Raw genomic sequence first — 19,648 nt, forward strand, 5'->3', positions numbered from 1 at the left:
GAGTGAGTGAGTATCTGGGTGCTGGATGGGAAGGAGGGAGGGAGTGAGTGTCTGGGTGGGAAGTGAGTGCTGGATGGGAAGGAGAGAGGGAAGTCAACAAGCTGCAGCCTTGTGTGCGTTCTTTTCATTATAGGCAAGCAATAATTGTTGTATATTATTACTTTATCAATACATGTGTGCCAAAACTGCATATTCTTCCATTTGACTGCCTTTAAAAATGTTTTATCATGATAAAATATATATAACATAAAATAGTCATTTGAACTATTTTTATCTTTTAGACATTGTGGTAAAATATGCATAGCATAAAATTTACCATTTTAACCATTTTTAAGTGAAAAATTCTGTGGGTTAATTACATTCACAGTGCTGTGCAACCACCACCACCGTTCACCTCCAGGACTGTTTCTTCTTGCCGAACTGAAACTCTGTCCCCATTAAACACTCACTCCCCATTTCCTTCTCCCCACTGTCACTGGTCACTTCTATTCTACCTTCTGTTTCTGTGAAGTTGCCTGTTCTAGATATTTCATGTAAGAGAAATCAAACAATATTTGTTTTTTTGTGACTGACTTATTTCACTTGGCACAATGTTTCCAATGTTTATCTGTGTTGTAGTATGTGTCAGGACTTCATTTTTATGGATAATTAATATTCCTTCATATGGATATACCACATGTTTCTTTTCATGTGGAAATCTAGTTTTCCCAGCACCATTTGGGGAAGAGATGATTCCTTCTCCATTGAATGGTCTTGGCACTCTTGTTGAAAATAGGTTGACCATGAATGAATAGCTTTATTTCTGGACTCTTAGATTCCATTGCTCTTTGTGTCTATCCTTATGCTACTACCGCACTGTTTTGATTAATGTAGCTTTGCAGTAGGTTTTAAAATTGGGAAGTGTGAATCCATTCATCCATTCATCTGTTGGTAGATACTTGGGTTACTCATACCTTTTGGCTATTATGAATAATGCTGCAAAGAATGTAGACATACAAGGATCTATTTGAGCATCTCTCTTTTTATTTATTTACTCATTTTTAGTTCTTTTGGGTACTCCTTATTTCCTGAGCCATGTGGTAATTCTATGTTTAACTTTTGAGGAACCGCCAAAATGTTTCCATAGTGGTTGCACTATTCTACATTCCCACTGGTAACGTATGAGGGTTCCAGTTTCTCCACATCTTTGTCAACACTTGTTATTTTCCTTTTTTTAAAAAAGAATTACAGCCATCCTGGTAGGTGTGAAGTAGCATCTCATTGTGGTTTTGATTTCCATTTTCCTAATGAATAATACTGTTGAGCATCTTTTCATGTACTTATTGGCCATTTGCATACCTTCACTGGAGAAGTGTCTACTCAGTCCTTTGCCTATTTTTTAGTTGGGTTGTCTTTTTGTTGTTGAGTCACAGTCAGATGTATGATTTGCAAATATTTTCTTTCATTCTGTAGATTGTCTTTTCACTTTCTTGACAGTGTTCTCTCATTCAAAAAAGTTTTAAATTTCGGTGAAGTTCAATTTATTTTTTCTTTTGTTGCTGGTGCTTCTTGTGTAATATCTAAGAACCCAGTGTCAAATCCAAGATCATAAAGCATTTCTCCCATCTTTTCTTCTAAGATTTTGATGGTTTCAGCTACTATATTTAGGGCATTGATCCATTTTGAGTTAATTTTTGTATATGATATTAGGTAAGGGCCCAACTTCATTCTTTCCCATCTGGAAATCTAGTTTTCCTAGCACCATTTGTTGAAGAGATTATTCTTTTCTCATTGAATTATCTTGACACTGTTGTTGAAAATCAATTGACCATAAATGTATGAGTTTATTTCTGAACTTTGAGTTCTATATGTCTATATGTTCTATATGTTCTTTGGTCTATATATGTCTATTCTTAGGCCAGTACCACACTGTTTTGATTACTGTAGCTTTTTTTTTTTTTTTTTTTTTTTTGAGACAGAGTCTCGCTTAGTCGCCCAGGCTGGAGTGCAGTGGCGCGATCTCGGCTCACTGCAAGCTCCGCCTCCCGGGTTCACGCCATTCTCCTGCCTCAGCCTCCCGAGTAGCTGGGACTACAGGCGCCCGCCGCCTCGCCTGGCTAATTTTTTGCATTTTTAGTAGAGACAGGGTTTCACCGTGTTAGCCAGGATGGTCTCGATCTCCTGACCTTGTGATCCGCCCACCTCGGCCTCCCAAAGTGCTGGGATTACAGGCGTGAGCCACCGCGCCCGGCTGATTACTGTAGCTTTGTAGTAAGTTTTGAAATTAGAAAGTGTGAATCCTCCAAATTTGTCCCTCTTTTTCAAGATTGTTTTGGCTATTCTGAGCTCCTATAATCTGTATGTGCTTGAAGATCAGCTTTTTCATTTCTGGAAAAAAAAAAGACTTGAAATTTTGATAAGGACTGCATTGAATCTATAGATTTCTTTGGGTAGTAATGCCATTTTAACAACAGGAAGTCTTCTAATCCATGAACATGGATATCTTTCCATTTATTTAGGTCTTCTTTAATTCTTTCAGCAATGTTTTATAGTTATTGTACAGGTCTCCTATCTCCTTGGTTATATTTGTTACTAGGTATTTTATTCTTTTGGATGCCATTGAAATGGAATTGTTTTTCTTCATTTCCTTTTCAGATTGTTCATTGCTGGTGTATAGAAACATGTATGATTTTTGTATATTGATCTTGTACCCTGAAACTTTGGTGAATTCTTTAATAAAGCTCTAGTAGCTATCTTGTGGATTCTTTGGGATTTTCTATAGACAAAATCATGTTGCCTGTGAATAGAAATAATTTTGCTTCTTCCTTTCCAATTTTGATGACATTTATTTATTTATTTTTCTTGTTTAATAGCTCTGGCTAGAACTTCCAGTACAATGTTGAATATTGGTGGTGAAAAGGGACATCCTGTCTTGTTCCTAATCTTAGGGGGAAAGCTTTCAGTCTTTTACTGTCGAGCATGTTGCAAGCTGTGAGTTTTTCATAAATGCTGTTTAGTATGTTGAGGAAATTCACTTCTATTCCTAGTTTTCTGAGTGTTTTAAAATCATGAAATGGTGTTGGACTTTGTCAAAGCCTTTTCTTTGTTAATTGAGATCATGTGTTTTTTTTCCACTTCATTCTGTTCGTGTGGTATACTACATTGATTATTTTTAATCTGGAACTATCTTTGCATTCCTGGGATAAATCCAACTTGGTCATGGTATATAATCCTTTTAATATGCTGTTGGAATCACTTTGCTAGTATTTTGTTGAGAATTTTTGCATCTGTATTTTTTTAAAAGGCATGTTCGTCTGTGATTTTCTTTTCTTTTGATGTCTTATGTGGGTTTGGTATCAGCATAATGTTGGCTTCATAGGTGAGTTAGAAAGTGGTCCTTCTATTTTTTTCTTTCACAAATTGAGGAGGTTTTTGTTAAATTAAAAAAAAAATGTGTGGTGATATTCACCAGTAAAGCTGTTGTTGGGTGAAGTGTCCTATACATGTCTTTTGTGAGTAACTGGTTTATAGTGGATTCAGTTCTCTATTTCCTATTGACCTTCTGACTAGATGTTCTGTTCATTATTGAAAATGAAATATTAAAGTCCCCAACTATTGTAGAACTGTCTATTTCTCACTTGAATTCTGTCAATGTTTGCTTCATGTATGTTGGGGACTCTTTGTATGGTGCATATATGTTTCTAATTCTCATACCTTTGATGAGTTGAGTCTTTTATCCATACATAATGTCCTCATGCATTTTTGCAGTTAGCACAATATGGAAAAATAGGTCCTTGATGTTGTTCTGTCTCTCAGTTTTTAGGGTCTTAGTGTATAGATGGGGACATAAGGATTCTTAAAAAAATAAGCTTATTATAGAGAAAGTCAGATGTAAGTAATGGCTGATACATGGTACGGTGTTAACAGTTTTATTTGAGAGACATAGGGGTGAGTGCCATTGTTTGCTGTCAGCTCTGTTCCCTGGCACCTAATGAGGCACATGCTAATTCCATAATCTCTTGAAGCTTGGAGAGAGAGAGGGACTCAAAGCAACAACGTTGTAAAATCATGTTCTTAAGAGACATCTCAGATGCTACCTAGGTAAGGGGGTGAGCGGGGGAGAGAGAGAGAAGTGGGGAGAGAGGAGAGAAGGGGAGAGGAGGCGAGGGGAGATGAAGGGAAGGGAGGGGAGGAGGACAAACTGGCAGGTGTCAGGATTCTCCATCCCACTTTAAATTAGAGAAGCTGTGTTTTACTCTGTTTGACAGACTTGACATCTAGGTCAAATATTGAAAAAATATTTCCACTACTTTAAAATATTTTGAAAAGAGCCTGGCATGGTGGTACATACCTGTAGGCCCAGCTCCTTGAGAGGCTGAGGTGAAAGGGTCACTTGAGCCCAGAAGCTTGATGCTAGACTGGCAACATGGCAAGACCACCCATCTCTGTAAACAAACAGACAAACAAAAATGTAGAAAGGCAAATGACCACAAAATACATGCTACTTAGTCTTAGAAAAACACATATGCTTACTTAATAGTTTTATGGTTAATAATTAGATGTCATGTTTATTGCTTATCTTAAGAACTGTTTATCTTCTGCTTAACCTGTTTCTTTAGAGCATGCTCATCTTTGGAAGCGTGGGCTGAATGTTGACCTCCTGGACATTGTGAGTGTTGTTCTGTGAGTCTATAGCATTCGGTGTTGCTGATGAGATGTCTGATGCTAATCTGATTTTTATTGCTTGTGGGTGACTTTGGTTGTTTGTTTGATTTTCTGGAAGCTCATGGGAACCACTTGTTATCTTTGATGTTATATAATTTCAACAGGACGTATCTAGGATTTTTCCATTCATTTTCTTGGCATCACTTGGTTCTTTTCGGCCTGAAGACTGTGTCTTTAACCTTGGGAAAGGCTCCTCTTTAGGGGTTTATGTGCATCCTCTCATCAATCTCACTGTCCCGCTTTTTGGGACTCCCACACATCAGGGATTGCTTTCACTAGATCAGTCATTTATGGTAATTTTTCCTCATATTTTTTATCTCTTTGATGTTTTGTTCCAAATCGGAGAGATTTCTCAACCTCATGGTGTTGGTTAATACTGAGTGTCAACCTGATCGGACTGAAGGATACAAAGCATTGATCGTGGGTGTGTCTGTGCGGGTGTTGCCAAAGGAGATTAGCATTTGAGTCAGTGGACTGGGGAGGGCGGACTCACCCTTAATGGGGTGGGCACCATCTAATCAGCTGCCAGCGAATATAAAGCAGACAGAAAAAACGTGAAAACACAAGACTGGCCCGGCCTCCCAGCCTCCATCTTTCTGCCGTGCTAGATGCTTCCTGCCCTCGAACATTGGACTCCAAGTTCTTCAGTTCTGGGACTCGGACTGGATCTCTGCTCCTCAGCTTGCAGATGGCCTGTGGTGGGACCTTGTGATCCTGTTAGTTAATACTTAGTAACCCACCCCCATATATATATGTGTGTGTGTGTGTGTGTGTATATATATATTGCTTGTGGATGACTTTGTTTGTTTGTTTGTTTGATTTTCTGGAAGCTCATGGGAACCACTTGTTATCTTTGATGTTATATAATTTCAACAGGACATATCTAGGATTTTTCCATTCATTTTATTAATATATATTCACACACACACACACACACACACACATATATATTCTATTAGTTCTGTCCCTCTAAGGGAACTCTAATACAATTACCTTTAAGCCTCTCTGTTTAATTTTAGATATGAATGAGATGTTTAATATCTATGACATTTTGGGGATCATTGTTCTAATTGTTCATTTTCAAAGCATCTTGTTCTTGTTTGATAGATGTAACATCTTCCTGAATGTCTGAGTGTATTTAGGATTTTTTAAGTTCCTTAAACCATTGGTTTCCCCTGGGTGCCGTGATATGTTAGTTTATCTTGGTCTTGCTTTTTGTGCTGCCGGCTTCTCTCCTGGTTGGGGTGAGGGGTGGTCCCGGCTTCCCTCCTGGCTGGGATGAGGGTGGTCCCGGCTTTCCTCCCGGCTCGGGGGAGGGGTGGTCCCGGCTTCCCTCCTGGCTGGGGCGAGGGTGGTCCTGGGCTGCCTGGGCTCCTCTCCTGCTGTATATGTGGTCTGTTTGCTGCTGGAGGAGCCCCCACTTAAGTGGGGAGGTTGGCCTGGTGCTCTATGCTTGGGGCGCAGGTCCATCCATTGCCGGCATCACTTTGGAGTAAAAGCGATGGAAGCCCAAGGCCAGCATGAGAGAATTGTGCCTGGTGACCCTCAGGGCCTTGGGGGGCCTGGCCAGAGAGTGCTGTGCTCACACCTTCAGTTCCCCTCTCCACTGCAGCCCTCCCCACTCTCCTTCTGCTGTGCTCGCTGGGAAGCAGAGCTGCATGGGGCTCCCGAGCAGGTGGGTCCCACCTCTGCCCTGGCCAGCAGTCCACACACACCCCTCTCTTTCCTTTTCATTGCTGGAGTCCCTCATCCTTGGTAAACTCATTTCCCTTCCCCTGTGGTGGTCTTGAGAAGGTGGAAACGGGAATGGTGGGCTGGGTCTGCCATCCTGCCCTGGGGCAGCCATGCTGTTTGAGTGTTGGCTTCCTCATGACTGTCCTGCTGCTTCTGGGACATCTGGCTGACCCACGGTCCACCGTTATTCTCCTTGAATGCTGGGTACCCCAGTTCTCTGAGCGTACCCCACTTCCCTCTGACCGTACCCCAGTTCTCCAAAGCAGAGATCCCGTGTGTGTCTACTTTTTATGAAAACATTTACTATTTTCATCTTCTTAACTACTTTTTAAAAACGATCTTTATTTTCATTTGGTTATGAAAAACGGAAACATACAGAAAAGTTGTAAAAATTAAACAGTGGGCATCCACGCGCCTGGCCCTGGATCTGCACCTGGCATGGCAGTCACTCTGCTTGATCGGATACTCACCCCCGAGCCGGCCTCTGTCCGTACATCTTATTTCACATGCACTGCAGAAGGTGCAGCAACCGCGCACTTCATTCACACAGTTCAGCAACGTGCCGTTAACTCGAGTTCAGCATTTGTTTTGCGTGTGAAATGAGACAAACCTCAAGGGTATCATTTGATGAAGTTTGCCAATCCATCAACACAGGTCACCCAGGCCCCCTCAAGGCCCAGGGGATGGTGGGCTTCTCAGACTCCATCAGGACCCTGGACTTGACCATCCTCTCCAGAACTCTTCTGCCTTCTCCAGTCAACTTCACCCAATCCCCCAGAGATGGCCGCTGCTGAGAATTTTTAAAAGCATAAACGGGTTCTCCTTGTTTTAGAACTCATTTAGATGGCGTCATACAGCAAGTCCTCCTGTGCCAGCCTCTCCCACCCCGCGTGGTGTTTCTGTGACGCGTTCCTGTTGACATCGTGCGTAAGAATGCTGCCCTCAGTGCTGGTGTGGATTGCACTGTACTGCTGTGTCAGGCTGTTTGTCCATCCACCGGCTGACGGACACATGGGCCATTCCGTTTTTGTCTGGCATGACACGGTGGGAGAAGTGTGCCTGCCGTTCGGAGCCCTCAGCACCCAGAAGCTGAGTAATCACCAGGCTCCAAGTATGTCACTGGGAGCCCTGGCTTTTAGGGGACTCTTCCTCCTGTTGAGCTGAAATCTACTTCCCTGTCACACTGGCTCAGTGGCCCCAATCCAGCCTCTGGGGAAATGCGTGCTGGAGAAAAGCCCTTCTGACACCCGAAGTCAGCCACCAGGTTCCCCAGGCTCAGCCTCCTCCTTCCCGCAGTCCTTTGTCCTGAGGCTTGGTTTCCAGGCTCCAAAAGAGCCCTGGGTGAGAGGTCCTCATCTGAAACCACTGGGAAGGAAACACCCACTTTGGACTCAGCAGTTTCAGCCACAGCTTTTCCCAGAGCGGCTTCCTGACATCCCAGGGTCAAGCTCCACCTCTGAGCAGTGACCCACGACAGGACCCCGCGCTGACATCGTCTTGGTCAGGAAGGCAAAGGACAGTGAGAAACAGCTTCGGGGAAATTTTTAAAAAGACGCAGTGTTGAGGAGCAGAGAGACGTATTTTTGATAGGGAACTAAGCCTTCCTGGACAAGAACGTTCAGGGGAAATTCCAGCCACGGCGGGAGATGGATTCGTCACTGGGGACTGAGAAGTGCAGGGGGATTCTGATAACAGGACAAAGGGAAAGGCTTTTGGTAAATAATAGCAGAGAGTCGATTATCAGGATAATCCGTCAGCAGCAGGCCGGTGTGGCAGGTCACAGGTCTGCAGGCCAGGAAAGGGGCAGGAGGGCTGGCAGTACCTGGAGGACCGGCAGGAGGCGGCCACTCACAGGCCTGACCTGAGCATGTGGCAGGCCAGCTGGCAGGAAGTGGACGCCTCACACCGGGGCCGGCACAGCAGAGCTGCGCGGTGGGGGCGGGGGTGGTGGTGGCCAGGTGGCAGCAGGAGGTCCTACAGCCCTGGATGGGCAGCAGGTGGTGGGGACGCAACATGGAGCCAGGGCAGGCCACAGTTGTCTGGGCAGCAAGCCCCCTGGTGTCTCCTCCTCTGCCCTCTCCTGTTGATCTTTCTGGGTTTTCTTGTTGAGGTTACTCAGTTCAGGAAACTCTGAGCTGGGGGCTCCCGCAACTCAGCAGACCATGTGTTTCCTGGAAACAGAGCCGGGGGTGGCTGGTGAAGGGCTGTCAGTGAGGCCAGGGGCCCGCCTCATGGATGGTCAAGGTCCCCCTGTTGTAAATGCCATCTGGAACTCAACACAAGCACAGTCACAATCACTGCACCAGGGGCCCCGTTTCGACTGAGAAGCTCAGTCATCATCAGGGTCTTCCCGAGTAACGAGAGCCAAGCTACTGGGCTCCATATTGTGGAATAATAATGATGATTATTGGGGGAACAATAATGCACAGAGGTCTAGCGCTGTGCCAGGCTGTGATTGGCATCTTACGGGGTTATCTCATTCATCTTTGCCAGCATTTGGGGTGGCCGATACCCCATTTTACAGATCATGCAAGTCCTAGATCATTTGCATGATGGGTGCATGTCCGCGCCACTGCAGAGACGCAGGCATCTGGACTGCTTAGTTTCACTCTGGAATCCGTGGTCGTTCCCACTGTGCCAAATTATATTGGGCTCAGGGTTCAATACGTGACTCATCCTGAAGTCCTGAACCAGCTGGGACGGAGAAGATGGATGAAAACATCGGCCACGTCGGCCTCTGCAGAGCATGGCTCAGGCGTGTGACCACAGTGGGCTTCCTGACACCACACCTCAGAAGAGCCCACTTCACACGAGAAGCACTAGTGGCCACAGGCCACCTCCTCTGCAGACGGAGCCCAGGAGGACCCATCACGGAGGGGGTCTGAGCTACTCTGGTTCCTCTCCCACGCTGGTTCCTCTCCCGCGCTGAGGGTCTGATCAGTCTCACCTCTGCAGAGGCAGCGTGGGGGAAAGTGAGGAGCTGGGGTGAAATTCCAGGATGCCCCCGCACTTGGGAAGCAGCGGGCAGGACTGTGGGTGGCACATTCCTCCTCACACTCCAGCTCTGTTCTCTTGATGGATTGGCCACAGCGCTTTATTCTACGGTGGTGTCACATGGTAGGGGATGAGCCGTCTCTCAGGGCAGAGCTACTCCCTCCATCCCAGGCAGCTCCCAGGGGCACCCTCTGCTCCTGTGTGGGTCCTCCTGTGCCTGCTGGTGGTGGATACAGGTGATTCCTGCCACAGAGCCTTTGGACAACTCAGACACCACGTTAATGAAATCCCCTCACAGGCTGAAGACCAAGTGGGGTCTCACAGCTGTGGACAGAACTTACAAGTCTACGGATCCAGAGCTGATCGGTGGCCATGTGGTGGGAGTGACTTTAAGGCCTAGGGACAAGCCGGGTGAGGCCACAAGTTCAGTCCTGTCACAAGCAACTCCTTTCACTGCTATAGTTCATTATCACACTTAAAAACCAAGAGAATTGGTGCAGCCTTGGTGACCATATGTTCCTTTTTTTTTTTAAGTGATTAAAGGCAATGTTATTACAGCAGCATGTACTTACTTTATTCTAAAAGAATAGAATTCATAAACAGAAACAGCTTTTATATTTGCAACCTGCAAAATTGAGTTATTTTGCTGATATAAAATGCTAAGAACTCACTAGAGGACCATGCCACCTTCTGAAAAGGCCACACACCTACTTCTTAAATGTGTTGAAGTTACAGCGTGTCCCAGACTCGTCCAGAGCAAAATAAGCAACTGACTGCTCTTGACTGTCCCTTCCCCAGTAATAGCACTGATTGTGATGGGAAAAGCCACAGAGCAAGGCTGCACAGCCAGATGGAGGAGACTTTTCATTTAAAGGCAAAATACCAAAATGGCTCTCTGGTGTAGGTGATTTCTACTTTCACACTCAGCTTGTACAGGATCCCCTAACCTTAATTTCTTTTTCCTTCAGGGGCTGATTTGGAATGACTTGTTGAGAATGGTATCCATTATTACTGAGTCAGGAGAGAAAGGGATTTCTGTGGTTACATGTAAACTTGTGATAGGTCTGCAGAAGTTACAGGTGAAGAGGGTAGTGAGGAAGTCAGCCACGATCCATCTATGTGAAGGTCACACCAGCTTCATTGTACACTTTGAAGACTTTCTCAATGGCATTGACATAGGCAGCTGTTCTCAGGTCCAATCCCAGGTTATACTTCATGGCTGTGCACATAATTTGCCTGGCAGATCGCTCCATTGTGTACGCCAAGCCAGAATGCACGCAACGTGCACGGATGTGCTTTAGGTTGACTAGGACGAGGCCAGGTGGGCCCTGACCTGCAGGAAGGAGTAGAGGGCATGGGGGAAGGTAAAGGAGCAGGTAAATATCAAAGACGCATCCTTGTTCTTCTGTAATCGACTCGTAAGAAAACTAACCTTTAAAATGGGTTACTTGGTGACTAGGTCACGTAAGACCATATGTGACCATATGGGCGGGTCTCACTCTAGTCTGGTCCTTACTCATTTGGTGCCAGGCTGTAGGGGGTCTCGGCTGGATGTTGGTGTGGGGGCTGGAGTGGGGGCTTCACTCTTAATCCTCCAGCAGCTTCTCTCTGGTGAGCCTGTGGTGGCCTTGCCCTGGGAATACACAGCCCTGCCCCATCCCACAGATTCACAGTCAACTCCCACACTGTGGGGGCTGCTCTCCACATGGACCCTTCTTTCCGCTTCTCTGCTCCTCGGACTCCAGGGCTTCAACTGCATGGGCACTGGCCCTTCCTCCTTGGCAGAGTTGGACCATTGTATTTTGCTCAGACTGCAGCTGGTGACACTGCATTTTGGAAGCCTGCCCCAGCGGAGAGCTGGGAAGTGGGAGTTTATCTCCTAAGTTTCTTCTCTGTCAGGAATCACAGTCTGCACTGCTGGTTAACTGCTGCCTGAAAACGAGAGTCTCCTAAATCTCAACTGTATGGTTGATAGAGTAGCCAGTTTTGCATCACTCACTCCAGCAGGTTTCCCAGTGTGATTACATTGTCTGTATTCAGTTCTGGTCTCTTCCCCAAAGTTTCTGGTTGATGCAACAGAAGTTGTGGTTCGAGGAGGTTTTCTGGGTACCACTCATGTCTGCTTCAGCGTGGAACGAATGAAGGGAGGCAGATATCAGGCAGGTGGAGCTAAAACTGCCTGCGCATCACCAATAAATCTGGGCAGGTTCCAAATGTAACAAGAGCTTGAAGAAGGTGCAATTAGTCATGAAACAAAGGGCCAAATAAAAAATATGAGCATCTACAACAGAAAACTGGGTTCCAGAAAACAGCCTTGAGGAAGAAAAACAAGGAAGACAACAGGTGCGTGCCTCTGTGCTGTGGGGACGCCTGGGTCCAGGTATAAAGGCTGCCCAGGGAAGCTGTCCCCAGACATCACTGTCTTCTGCCTTGACCTTATCCAGCCACACGCCACCATGTGCCATACCAGCTGCTCCTCAGGCTGCCAGCCAGCCTGCTGCGTGTCCAGTCCCTGCCAGGCATCCTGCTGCGTGCCTGTGGGCTGCCAGTCTTCTGTGTGTGTGCCCGTGAGCTGCAAGCCAGCCGTGTGTGTGCCTGTGAGCTGCCAGTCCTCCGTGTGTGTGCCTGTGAGCTGCAGGCCCATTGTGTATGCGGCCCCCTCCTGCCAGTCCGCCCTGTGCGTGCCTGTGAGCTGCAGGCCCGTTGTGTATGCGGCCCCCTCCTGCCAGTCCTCCGGGTGCTGCCAGCCCTCCTGCGCCAGCGTCCTCTGCAGACCCATCTCCTGCGGCATCCCTTCCTGCTGCTGACCAAGAATCTCCAGACCCGCTGCTCCCAGTGCAGATGAGGCCACACCTGCACACTCCCCGGATGAGTCCTCAGTCGGTCTTCTGCACACGGGGCAGGTGAAAAGCATGCTCAGTGAACCCTCTGAATTCTGGATCGAGAATATGACAGAATGATCTGGAGCCCTTGCTGACCTTGCCCATCCCCCCAGGGAAGTCCGGGGATCCCAGAGTCATTCTCTGACCCCACGAGAGCCAAATAAACCAGCTTTCCCTATGCAGCTCTGCGTTTCTGGTGTTTCTTTTTTATTTCCATACTCCCCGCTGTCTAGTCTGCTGATTACATAGAATTTGCTGCTAAACCCTCTTCAGTGATCCCTTCACACAGTCCTCATCAGAAGGTGGTGTCCCGGGTGGAGGACGCGGCTAAAGATGCCCATGTAGTCTCTCCCAAGACTCCCGGGGCCCAGGTGCAGTGGCCACAGCAGTAACTTACCCGCCTGTGGTGGAGTGAGTGGTCTTGCTTCCCTACTGTCTGTCCACTCCTGCTCCAGGCCAGCAAGCCCTCCACTGATGGCCAAAGCCTCAGAGCACCGAGGATCAGGTTTTCCCATGTGGTTGGTGGACGTCCTGTTCCCAGGTTGCGGAGGATCTCGGGTTTACAGAACTGGATTAGTTCTGCAGCACACACTCCCATCACTGGTCCACATATGGCACTTTTTAAAAATTGATACATAATATCTTTATGTATTTATGGGGTATATGTGATACTTTACACACAGAGGATATGTAATGATGAAATCAGGATATTCATCACCTTGTCTATCACTTCTCCGTGTTGAGAACATTTTACACTCTCTCTTCCAGCTGATGTGAGACATACAATACATGGTTAACTGTAGTCACCCTATGCTGATATCAAATATTAGAACTTATTCTTTCTGTGTAACTGCATGTTTGTACCCATTAACCAAACTCACTTCCCCTCTAACACACACCCTTCTTCACCTCTAGTGATATCATTCTACTCTCTACTTCCACGAGATCAACTTTGTAAACTCCCACATGTGAGTGAGAACATGTAATATTTGTCTCCAGTGACCTTCGGTTCCATCCATGTTGCTGCAAATGGCACGACTTCATTCTTTTTTATGGCCGAAGAAGATTCCATTGTGAATATATACCACAGTATCTTGATTCATTTATTTATTGATAGACACTTAGGTTGAATCTGTATCTTTGCTATTGTGAATAGTGCTGCAATAAACATGGGGGTGCAGGTATCTTTTTGATACGCCAATTCCCTATCCTTTGAATAAGTAGTAGCAGGATTGCTGGATAGTATGGTAGTTTTATTTTAGTTTTCTGAGAAATCTCTATACTGTTTTAGATAATGGCTGTACTAATTTACACTTCCACAAATGATGTATGAGTTCCCTTTTCTCCACATCTTTTCTGGCATCTGTTATTTTTTGTCTTTTTGATAATAGCCATTCTAATTCTAGCCATTCTAATAAGATGATGCTATCTCATTCTAGTTTGTTTTTTTTTAAATTATTATTATACTTTAAGTTCTAGGGTACATGTGCATAATGTGCAGGTTTGTTACATATGTATACTTGTGCCATGTTGGTGTGCTGCACCCATTCACTCGTCAGCACCCATCAACTCGTCATTTACATCAGGTATAACTCCCAATGCTATCCCTCCCCCCTCCCCCCTCCCCATGATAGGCCCCAGTGTGTGATGTCCCCCTTCTTGAGTCCAAGTGATCTCATTATTCGGTTCCCACCTATGAGTGAGAACATGCGGTGTTTGGTTTTCTGTTCTTGCGATAGTTTGCTAAGAATGATGGTTTCCAGCTGTATCCATGTCCCTACAAAGGACACAAACTCATCCTTTTTTATAGCTGCATAGTATTCCATGGTGTGTATGTGCCACTCATTCTAGTTTTGACTTCAGTTCCCTGATGATTAGTGATGTTGAGTTTTTTTTGTTTTTTGTTTTTTTTTGTTTTTTTGCATACCTGTTGGCCATTTGTATGTCTTCTTTTGGGAGATGCCTATTCAGGTGCTTTGCCCATTTATTAATGGAATTATTTGTTTTGTTGTTGTTGTTGTTGTTGAGTTGTTTGAGTTCCTTACATATTCTGGATATTGGTCACTTTTCAGATGCATAGTTTACAAATATTTTCTCCCATTAAACAGGTTGTCTCTTCACTCTGTTGATTGTTCCCTTTGCTGTGCAGAGCTTTTCAGTTTAATATAATCTCATTTGTCTATTTTGGTTTTTGTTGCCTGTGTTTTTGTAGTCTGAGCTATAAACTGTTCACCTAGACCGATGTCCTGGAGCATTTCATTTATGTTTTCTTCTGGTAGCTTTATGGTTTTCAGTCTTATGTTTAAGGCTTTGATCCATCTTGAGTTGATTTCTGTATATGATGTGAGGTAGGGATCCAGTTTCACTCTTCTGCATGTGGCTATCCAGTTTTCCCAGCACCATTTATTGAGGTTTTTTCTTCTGTATTGTACATTCTTGGCACCTTTGTTGAAAATCAATTGGCTGTAAATATATGGATTTATTTCTGGGTTCTCTATTCTGTTCCATTGATCTATGTGTCTGGTTTTATACCAATACTATGCTGTTTAGCCTTGTAATATATTTTGAAGTCAAGTGGTGTGATGCCTACAGGTTTTTTTTTTGGTTCCATATGAGTTTTAGGACTGTTTTTTCTACTTCTGTGAAACATGTCATTGGCATTTTGATAGAGATTGCGTTGAGTCTGTTGATTGCTTTGGGTAGTATGATCATTCTGACAATGTCATTTCTTCTGATCCATGAACATGGAATATCTTCCCATTTGTTTGTGTCTTCTTCAATTTATTTTATCAGTGTTTTGTAGTTTTCCTTGCAGAGGTCTTTCACATCCTTGGTTATATTTATTGCCAGGTATTTTATTTTTAAAATAGCTATTGTGAATGAGACTGTGTTCCATGTTGGGCAGGTCTGTGTAAACCTACCCCCAAAGTTCAAGGAAGCTGAGAGGCCACAGAAAGAGGCTGACAGATCCGGTTTCTCAGAAAGAAACATTTAATAAGGACTTAAAACAGAAGCCATGTCTGTGACTTGGGTGGTGGTAAGATAAGTTGTCGGATCCCTGTGCCATTACCCCATCCACACCCAAGGCTTATATACCATAAGGAAAGGGCATACGTGATTTAGAAGGGCTCTGTAGATCAGTTGAAGTACAATAACATCAAGGTTGTTTTGAAGCAAGATTTATAGTGTGTGCTCTTATACAACGAACAGTAGATTAAACTGGAAGTCTTAGAGGCCTTCCCAGAACAGGTGAACTAGAAGTCCATATGGCAGATTAGCATCCAAGATAGAGTTGTTTTAGCCTTCATGGATTGCCTTTTTGCTTACTTTGTCAACTAGTTTGTTATTGGTGTATCAAAACACTATTGATTTTTATATGTTGATTTTGTATCCTGCAACTTTACTACATTTGTTTATCAGTTCTAAGAGATTTTTGGTGGAGTCTTTAGGTTTTCCTAAATATAAAATCATGTCATGTGCAAAGAGGGACCCTTTGACTTCCTCTGTTCCAATTGGGATGGCTTTTATTTCTATCTCTTACCTGACTGCACTGGCTTGGGCTTCCGGTACTATGTTGAACAGGTGTATTAGTCCGTTCTTACGTTGCTATAAAGCTATACCTGAGATTGGGTAATTTATAAAGAAAAGAGGTTTAACTGGCTCATAGTTCTGCAGGCTATACAGGAACCATAGAGGCTTCTGCTTCTGGGACAGCCTCAGGAAGCTTCCAATCATGGCAGAAGGCAAGAGGGGCACCAATGCTTTACATGTCTGGAGCGGTGTGGGGTGGTACAGGGTGCCACACACTTTTAAACAACCAGATCTCACAAGAACTCACTATTATGACAACACCTCCAACAGGGACAGTGCTAAACCATTCATGAGAAATGGCCCTCATGATCAAATCACCTCCCACCCAGCCCCACCTCCAGCACTGGGGATTACAATTAAATATGAGATTTGGGTGGGAACACAGATCCAAGCCATGTCAATAGGAGTGATTAAAATAGGCATCCTTGACATATGCACACATGCCTCCACTTACTCATGCCGCTGTGGCAGCTCCCGCGTCCACCAGCAGCACCGTCTGCTCGACAGAGATGCTGTGGGCCTGTCAGTTATCAGGTGTGACCACCGCTGCCCAGAGTTGTCTCTGTGGGAAGTTTGTCCTCTGTCCATTGCGACCATGCCACAGATACTCTATTTCAGGCAGCTCTGGGTTGACTACTGGCAAAATTGCTGGAGCTGGCCTCTTCTTTGTTGGTGGAGGAATTGATGGCACTATCCTGTATGCCAAATGGGATTCCCATTTCCGGGAAAGTGTGGAGAAAACCATACCTTACTCAGACAAACTCTTCGAGATGGTTCTTGGTTCCGCACCTTATAATGTTCCATTGCCAAAGAAATTGATTCAGTCTGGTCCACCAAAAATCTCTAGTGTATTGGAAGTAACAAAGAAGTCTAAATAGCCTGACTCACAACTCCAAAAGCAAAAGGGAGATACTCCAGCTTCAGCAACAGCAGATGATACGCTGTTGGTCCCTGGGGTTCAGCATGAGGAATCTTTAAAAACTGATCACCCTGAAATTGGTGAAGGAAAACCCACACCCCTCCACTTTCAGAAAAAGCATCCTCATCTTCTGTAAGGGAACGAGCACCTGAAGAAGTTGCAGCTTGCCTTGCACAACAGGAAAAACGAGAACAAGTTAAAATTGAGTCTCTAGCCAAGAGCTTAGAAGATGCTCTGAGGCAAACTCCAAGTGGCACTCTGCAGGCTATTTCAGCTCAGAATGCTGCGGTCCAGGCTGTCAATGTGCACGCCAACATACTGAAAGCTGCCATGGACATTTCTGAGATTGAGGGCAAGAAGAAGTCTGCTAAGTGGCGTACAGTGCAGGGTGCGTTGGAAGAAGGCGGAAAGGCAGTAGAGGAAGCTGCTGATGCCCTTCTCAAAGCCAAAGAAGAGTTAGAGAAGATGAAAAGTGTGACTGAAAATTCAAAGAAAGAGGAGGTTGCTGGGGCCAAGCCTCATATAAACTTCACAGCACAATAGTTGATCTGGATAATGTGGTCAAAAAGGTCCAAGCAGCTCAATTTGAGGCTAAGGTTGTATCTCAGTATCATGAGCTGGTGGTCCAAGCTTGGGATGATTTCATTACTCCAGAAGTCCTTCCTGGGTGGAAAGGAACGAGTGTTTCTGACCTAGCAGACAAACTCTCTACTGATGACCTGAACTCCCTGATCGCTCATGCACATCGTCATATCGACCAGCTGAACAGAGAGCTAGCAGAACAGATGGCCACAGAAAAGCAGCACATCACATTAGCCTTGGAGAAACAAAGCTGGAAGAAAAGCAGGCATTTGACTCTGCAGTAGCAAAAGCATTAGAACATCACAGAAGTAAAATGCAGTCTGAATAGGACAGAAAGATAGAGGAAGTCAGAGACGCCATGGAGAATGAAATGAGAACCTAACTTCATTGACAGGCCACTGCCCACACTGATCACCACTTGTGAGATGTCCTTAGGGTACAAGAACAGGAACTGAAGTGTGAATTTGAGTAGAACCTGTCTGAGAAACTCTCAGAACAAGAATTACAGTTTTGTCGTCTCAGTCAAGAGCAAGTTGACAACTTTACTCTGGATATAAACACTGACTATGCCAGACTCAGAGGAATTGAACAGGTTGTTCAGAGTCATGCAGTTGCTGAAGAGGAAGCCAGGAAAGCCTACCAACTCTGGCTTTCAGTGGAGGCATTAAAGTATGGCATGCAGACCTCATCTGCAGAAACGCCTACTGTCCCACTGGGTAGTGCAGTTGAGGCCATCAAAGCCAACTGTTCTGATACTGAATTTACCCAAGCTTTAACCACAGCCATCCCTCCAGAGTCCCTGACCCATGGGGTGTACAGTGAAGAGACCCTTAGAGCCTGCTTTTACACTGTTCAAAAACTGACCCAAAGGGTAGCAATGATTGATGAAACCAGCAATAGCTTGTGTCAGTACTTCCTCTCCTACCTACAGTCCTTGCTTCTGTTCCTGCCTCAGCAACTGAATCCGCCCCCGGAGCTCTGACCTGAGGATATAAACACATTTAAATTACTGTCATACGCCTCCTATTGCATTGAGCATGGTGATCTAGAGCTAGCAGCAAAATCTGTCAATCAGCTGAAGGGGAAATCCAGATGAGTGGCACAGGACTGGCTGAAGGAAGCCCGAATGACCCTAGAAACAAAACAGTGGAAATCTTGACAGCATATGCCAGCGCCGTAGGCATAGGAACCACTCAAATGCAGCCAGAGTAAGGTCTAGGAAGATTTTCGTAAAGTCGTATTTCATGTCAAGGAAATCAGCAGTGATATATGATGGGTTTGCAACAAGGGTCCCAGCATTGTCTAGAAATGAGCAGGTTTACAAGTACTGTTCTAAATGTGAACACCTGTTGCATTTATATTCTTTCCACTTGCTATCACGCTAGTGAACTCCAGGAGTGCTTTCTTTGCAACTCAGGTAACATTTTCTGTTTTTCAGGTTTTACTGATCAGACTTGTGAGGCCAATCAAAATAATGTTTGTGATCTCTACTACTGTTGATTTTGCCCTCGGAGCAAACTGAATAAACAAGATGAAAACTGAAAAAAAAAAAAAAATGCATCCTTGTCTCATTCAGTTCATAGAAGAAAGGCTTTCAGCTTTTTTCCATTTAATATGATGTTAGTTGTGGGTTTGTCATACATGGCCTTTATTATTTTGAGGTATGTTTCTTCTGTGCATGGTTTGTTGAGAATTTTTATCATGAAGGATATTGAATTTTGTCAAATGCTTTTTCTGCGTGTATTGAGATGCTCATATACTTTCTGTCCTTCATTCTGATGATGTGATGTATCATGTTTATTGATTTGTGTATGTTGAATCACCCTTGCATCTGTGTGATAATTTCCACTTGATCATGGTATATTATCTTTTCGATGGTCTGCTGGATTCAGTTTGCTAGTATTTTGTTGAGGAGTTTTGCATCTATGTTCATTAGGGATATTGGTCTGTACTTTTCTTTTTTTACTGTGCTTTTGTCTGGTTTTGGTATCAAGGTAATGCTGGCCTCATAGAATGAGTTAAGAAGAATTCCCTCCTCTTCAATTTTTTGGAACAATTTGAGGAGAATTAGTGTTGGTTCTTCATGTGTTTGGTATAATTTGGCAGTGAAGCCATTCAGGCCTGGGCTCTTCTTTGCTGGGAGACTTTTTATTACTGATTCAATCTTGTTACTCATTATTGGTCTGTTCAGGTTTTCTATTTCTTTTTGATTCAATCTTGGTAGGTTGTATATGTCCAGGAA

General features: G+C 44.6%; 2 protein-coding genes and 1 pseudogene across 2 annotated transcripts in view; all 3 read left to right on the forward strand.

The window, feature by feature from the left end:
* The window catches only part of TSPEAR (thrombospondin-type laminin G domain and EAR repeats), a 216,983-nt gene that overhangs the window by 15,547 nt on the left and 181,788 nt on the right, over window positions 1-19,648 (forward strand). The window lies entirely within an intron of this gene.
* On the forward strand, window positions 11,871-12,279 carry LOC105555531 (keratin-associated protein 12-1). The gene is made up of 2 exons (XM_012002510.1): window positions 11,871-12,070; window positions 12,131-12,279. The coding sequence occupies exons 1-2, from the start codon at window positions 11,889-11,891 to the stop codon at window positions 12,237-12,239; spliced, it is 291 nt and encodes a 96-aa protein (XP_011857900.1). The 5' UTR covers window positions 11,871-11,888; the 3' UTR covers window positions 12,240-12,279.
* LOC105555529 lies at window positions 16,415-18,618 on the forward strand (annotated as a pseudogene).

Source organism: Mandrillus leucophaeus, unplaced genomic scaffold (genome assembly GCF_000951045.1).
Source record: "Mandrillus leucophaeus isolate KB7577 unplaced genomic scaffold, Mleu.le_1.0 Scaffold69, whole genome shotgun sequence".
In the NCBI taxonomy this organism is placed as follows: Eukaryota; Metazoa; Chordata; class Mammalia; order Primates; family Cercopithecidae; genus Mandrillus; species Mandrillus leucophaeus.

Bases quoted from the DNA above. Each gene is read 5' to 3' on its own strand.
- LOC105555531 (XM_012002510.1), top strand. From the start codon at position 11,889: ATGTGCCATACCAGCTGCTCCTCAGGCTGCCAGCCAGCCTGCTGCGTG. The intron at 12,071-12,130 runs GCCCATTGTGTA...TGTGAGCTGCAG, and splicing joins TGTGTGCCTGTGAGCTGCAG to GCCCGTTGTGTATGCGGCCC.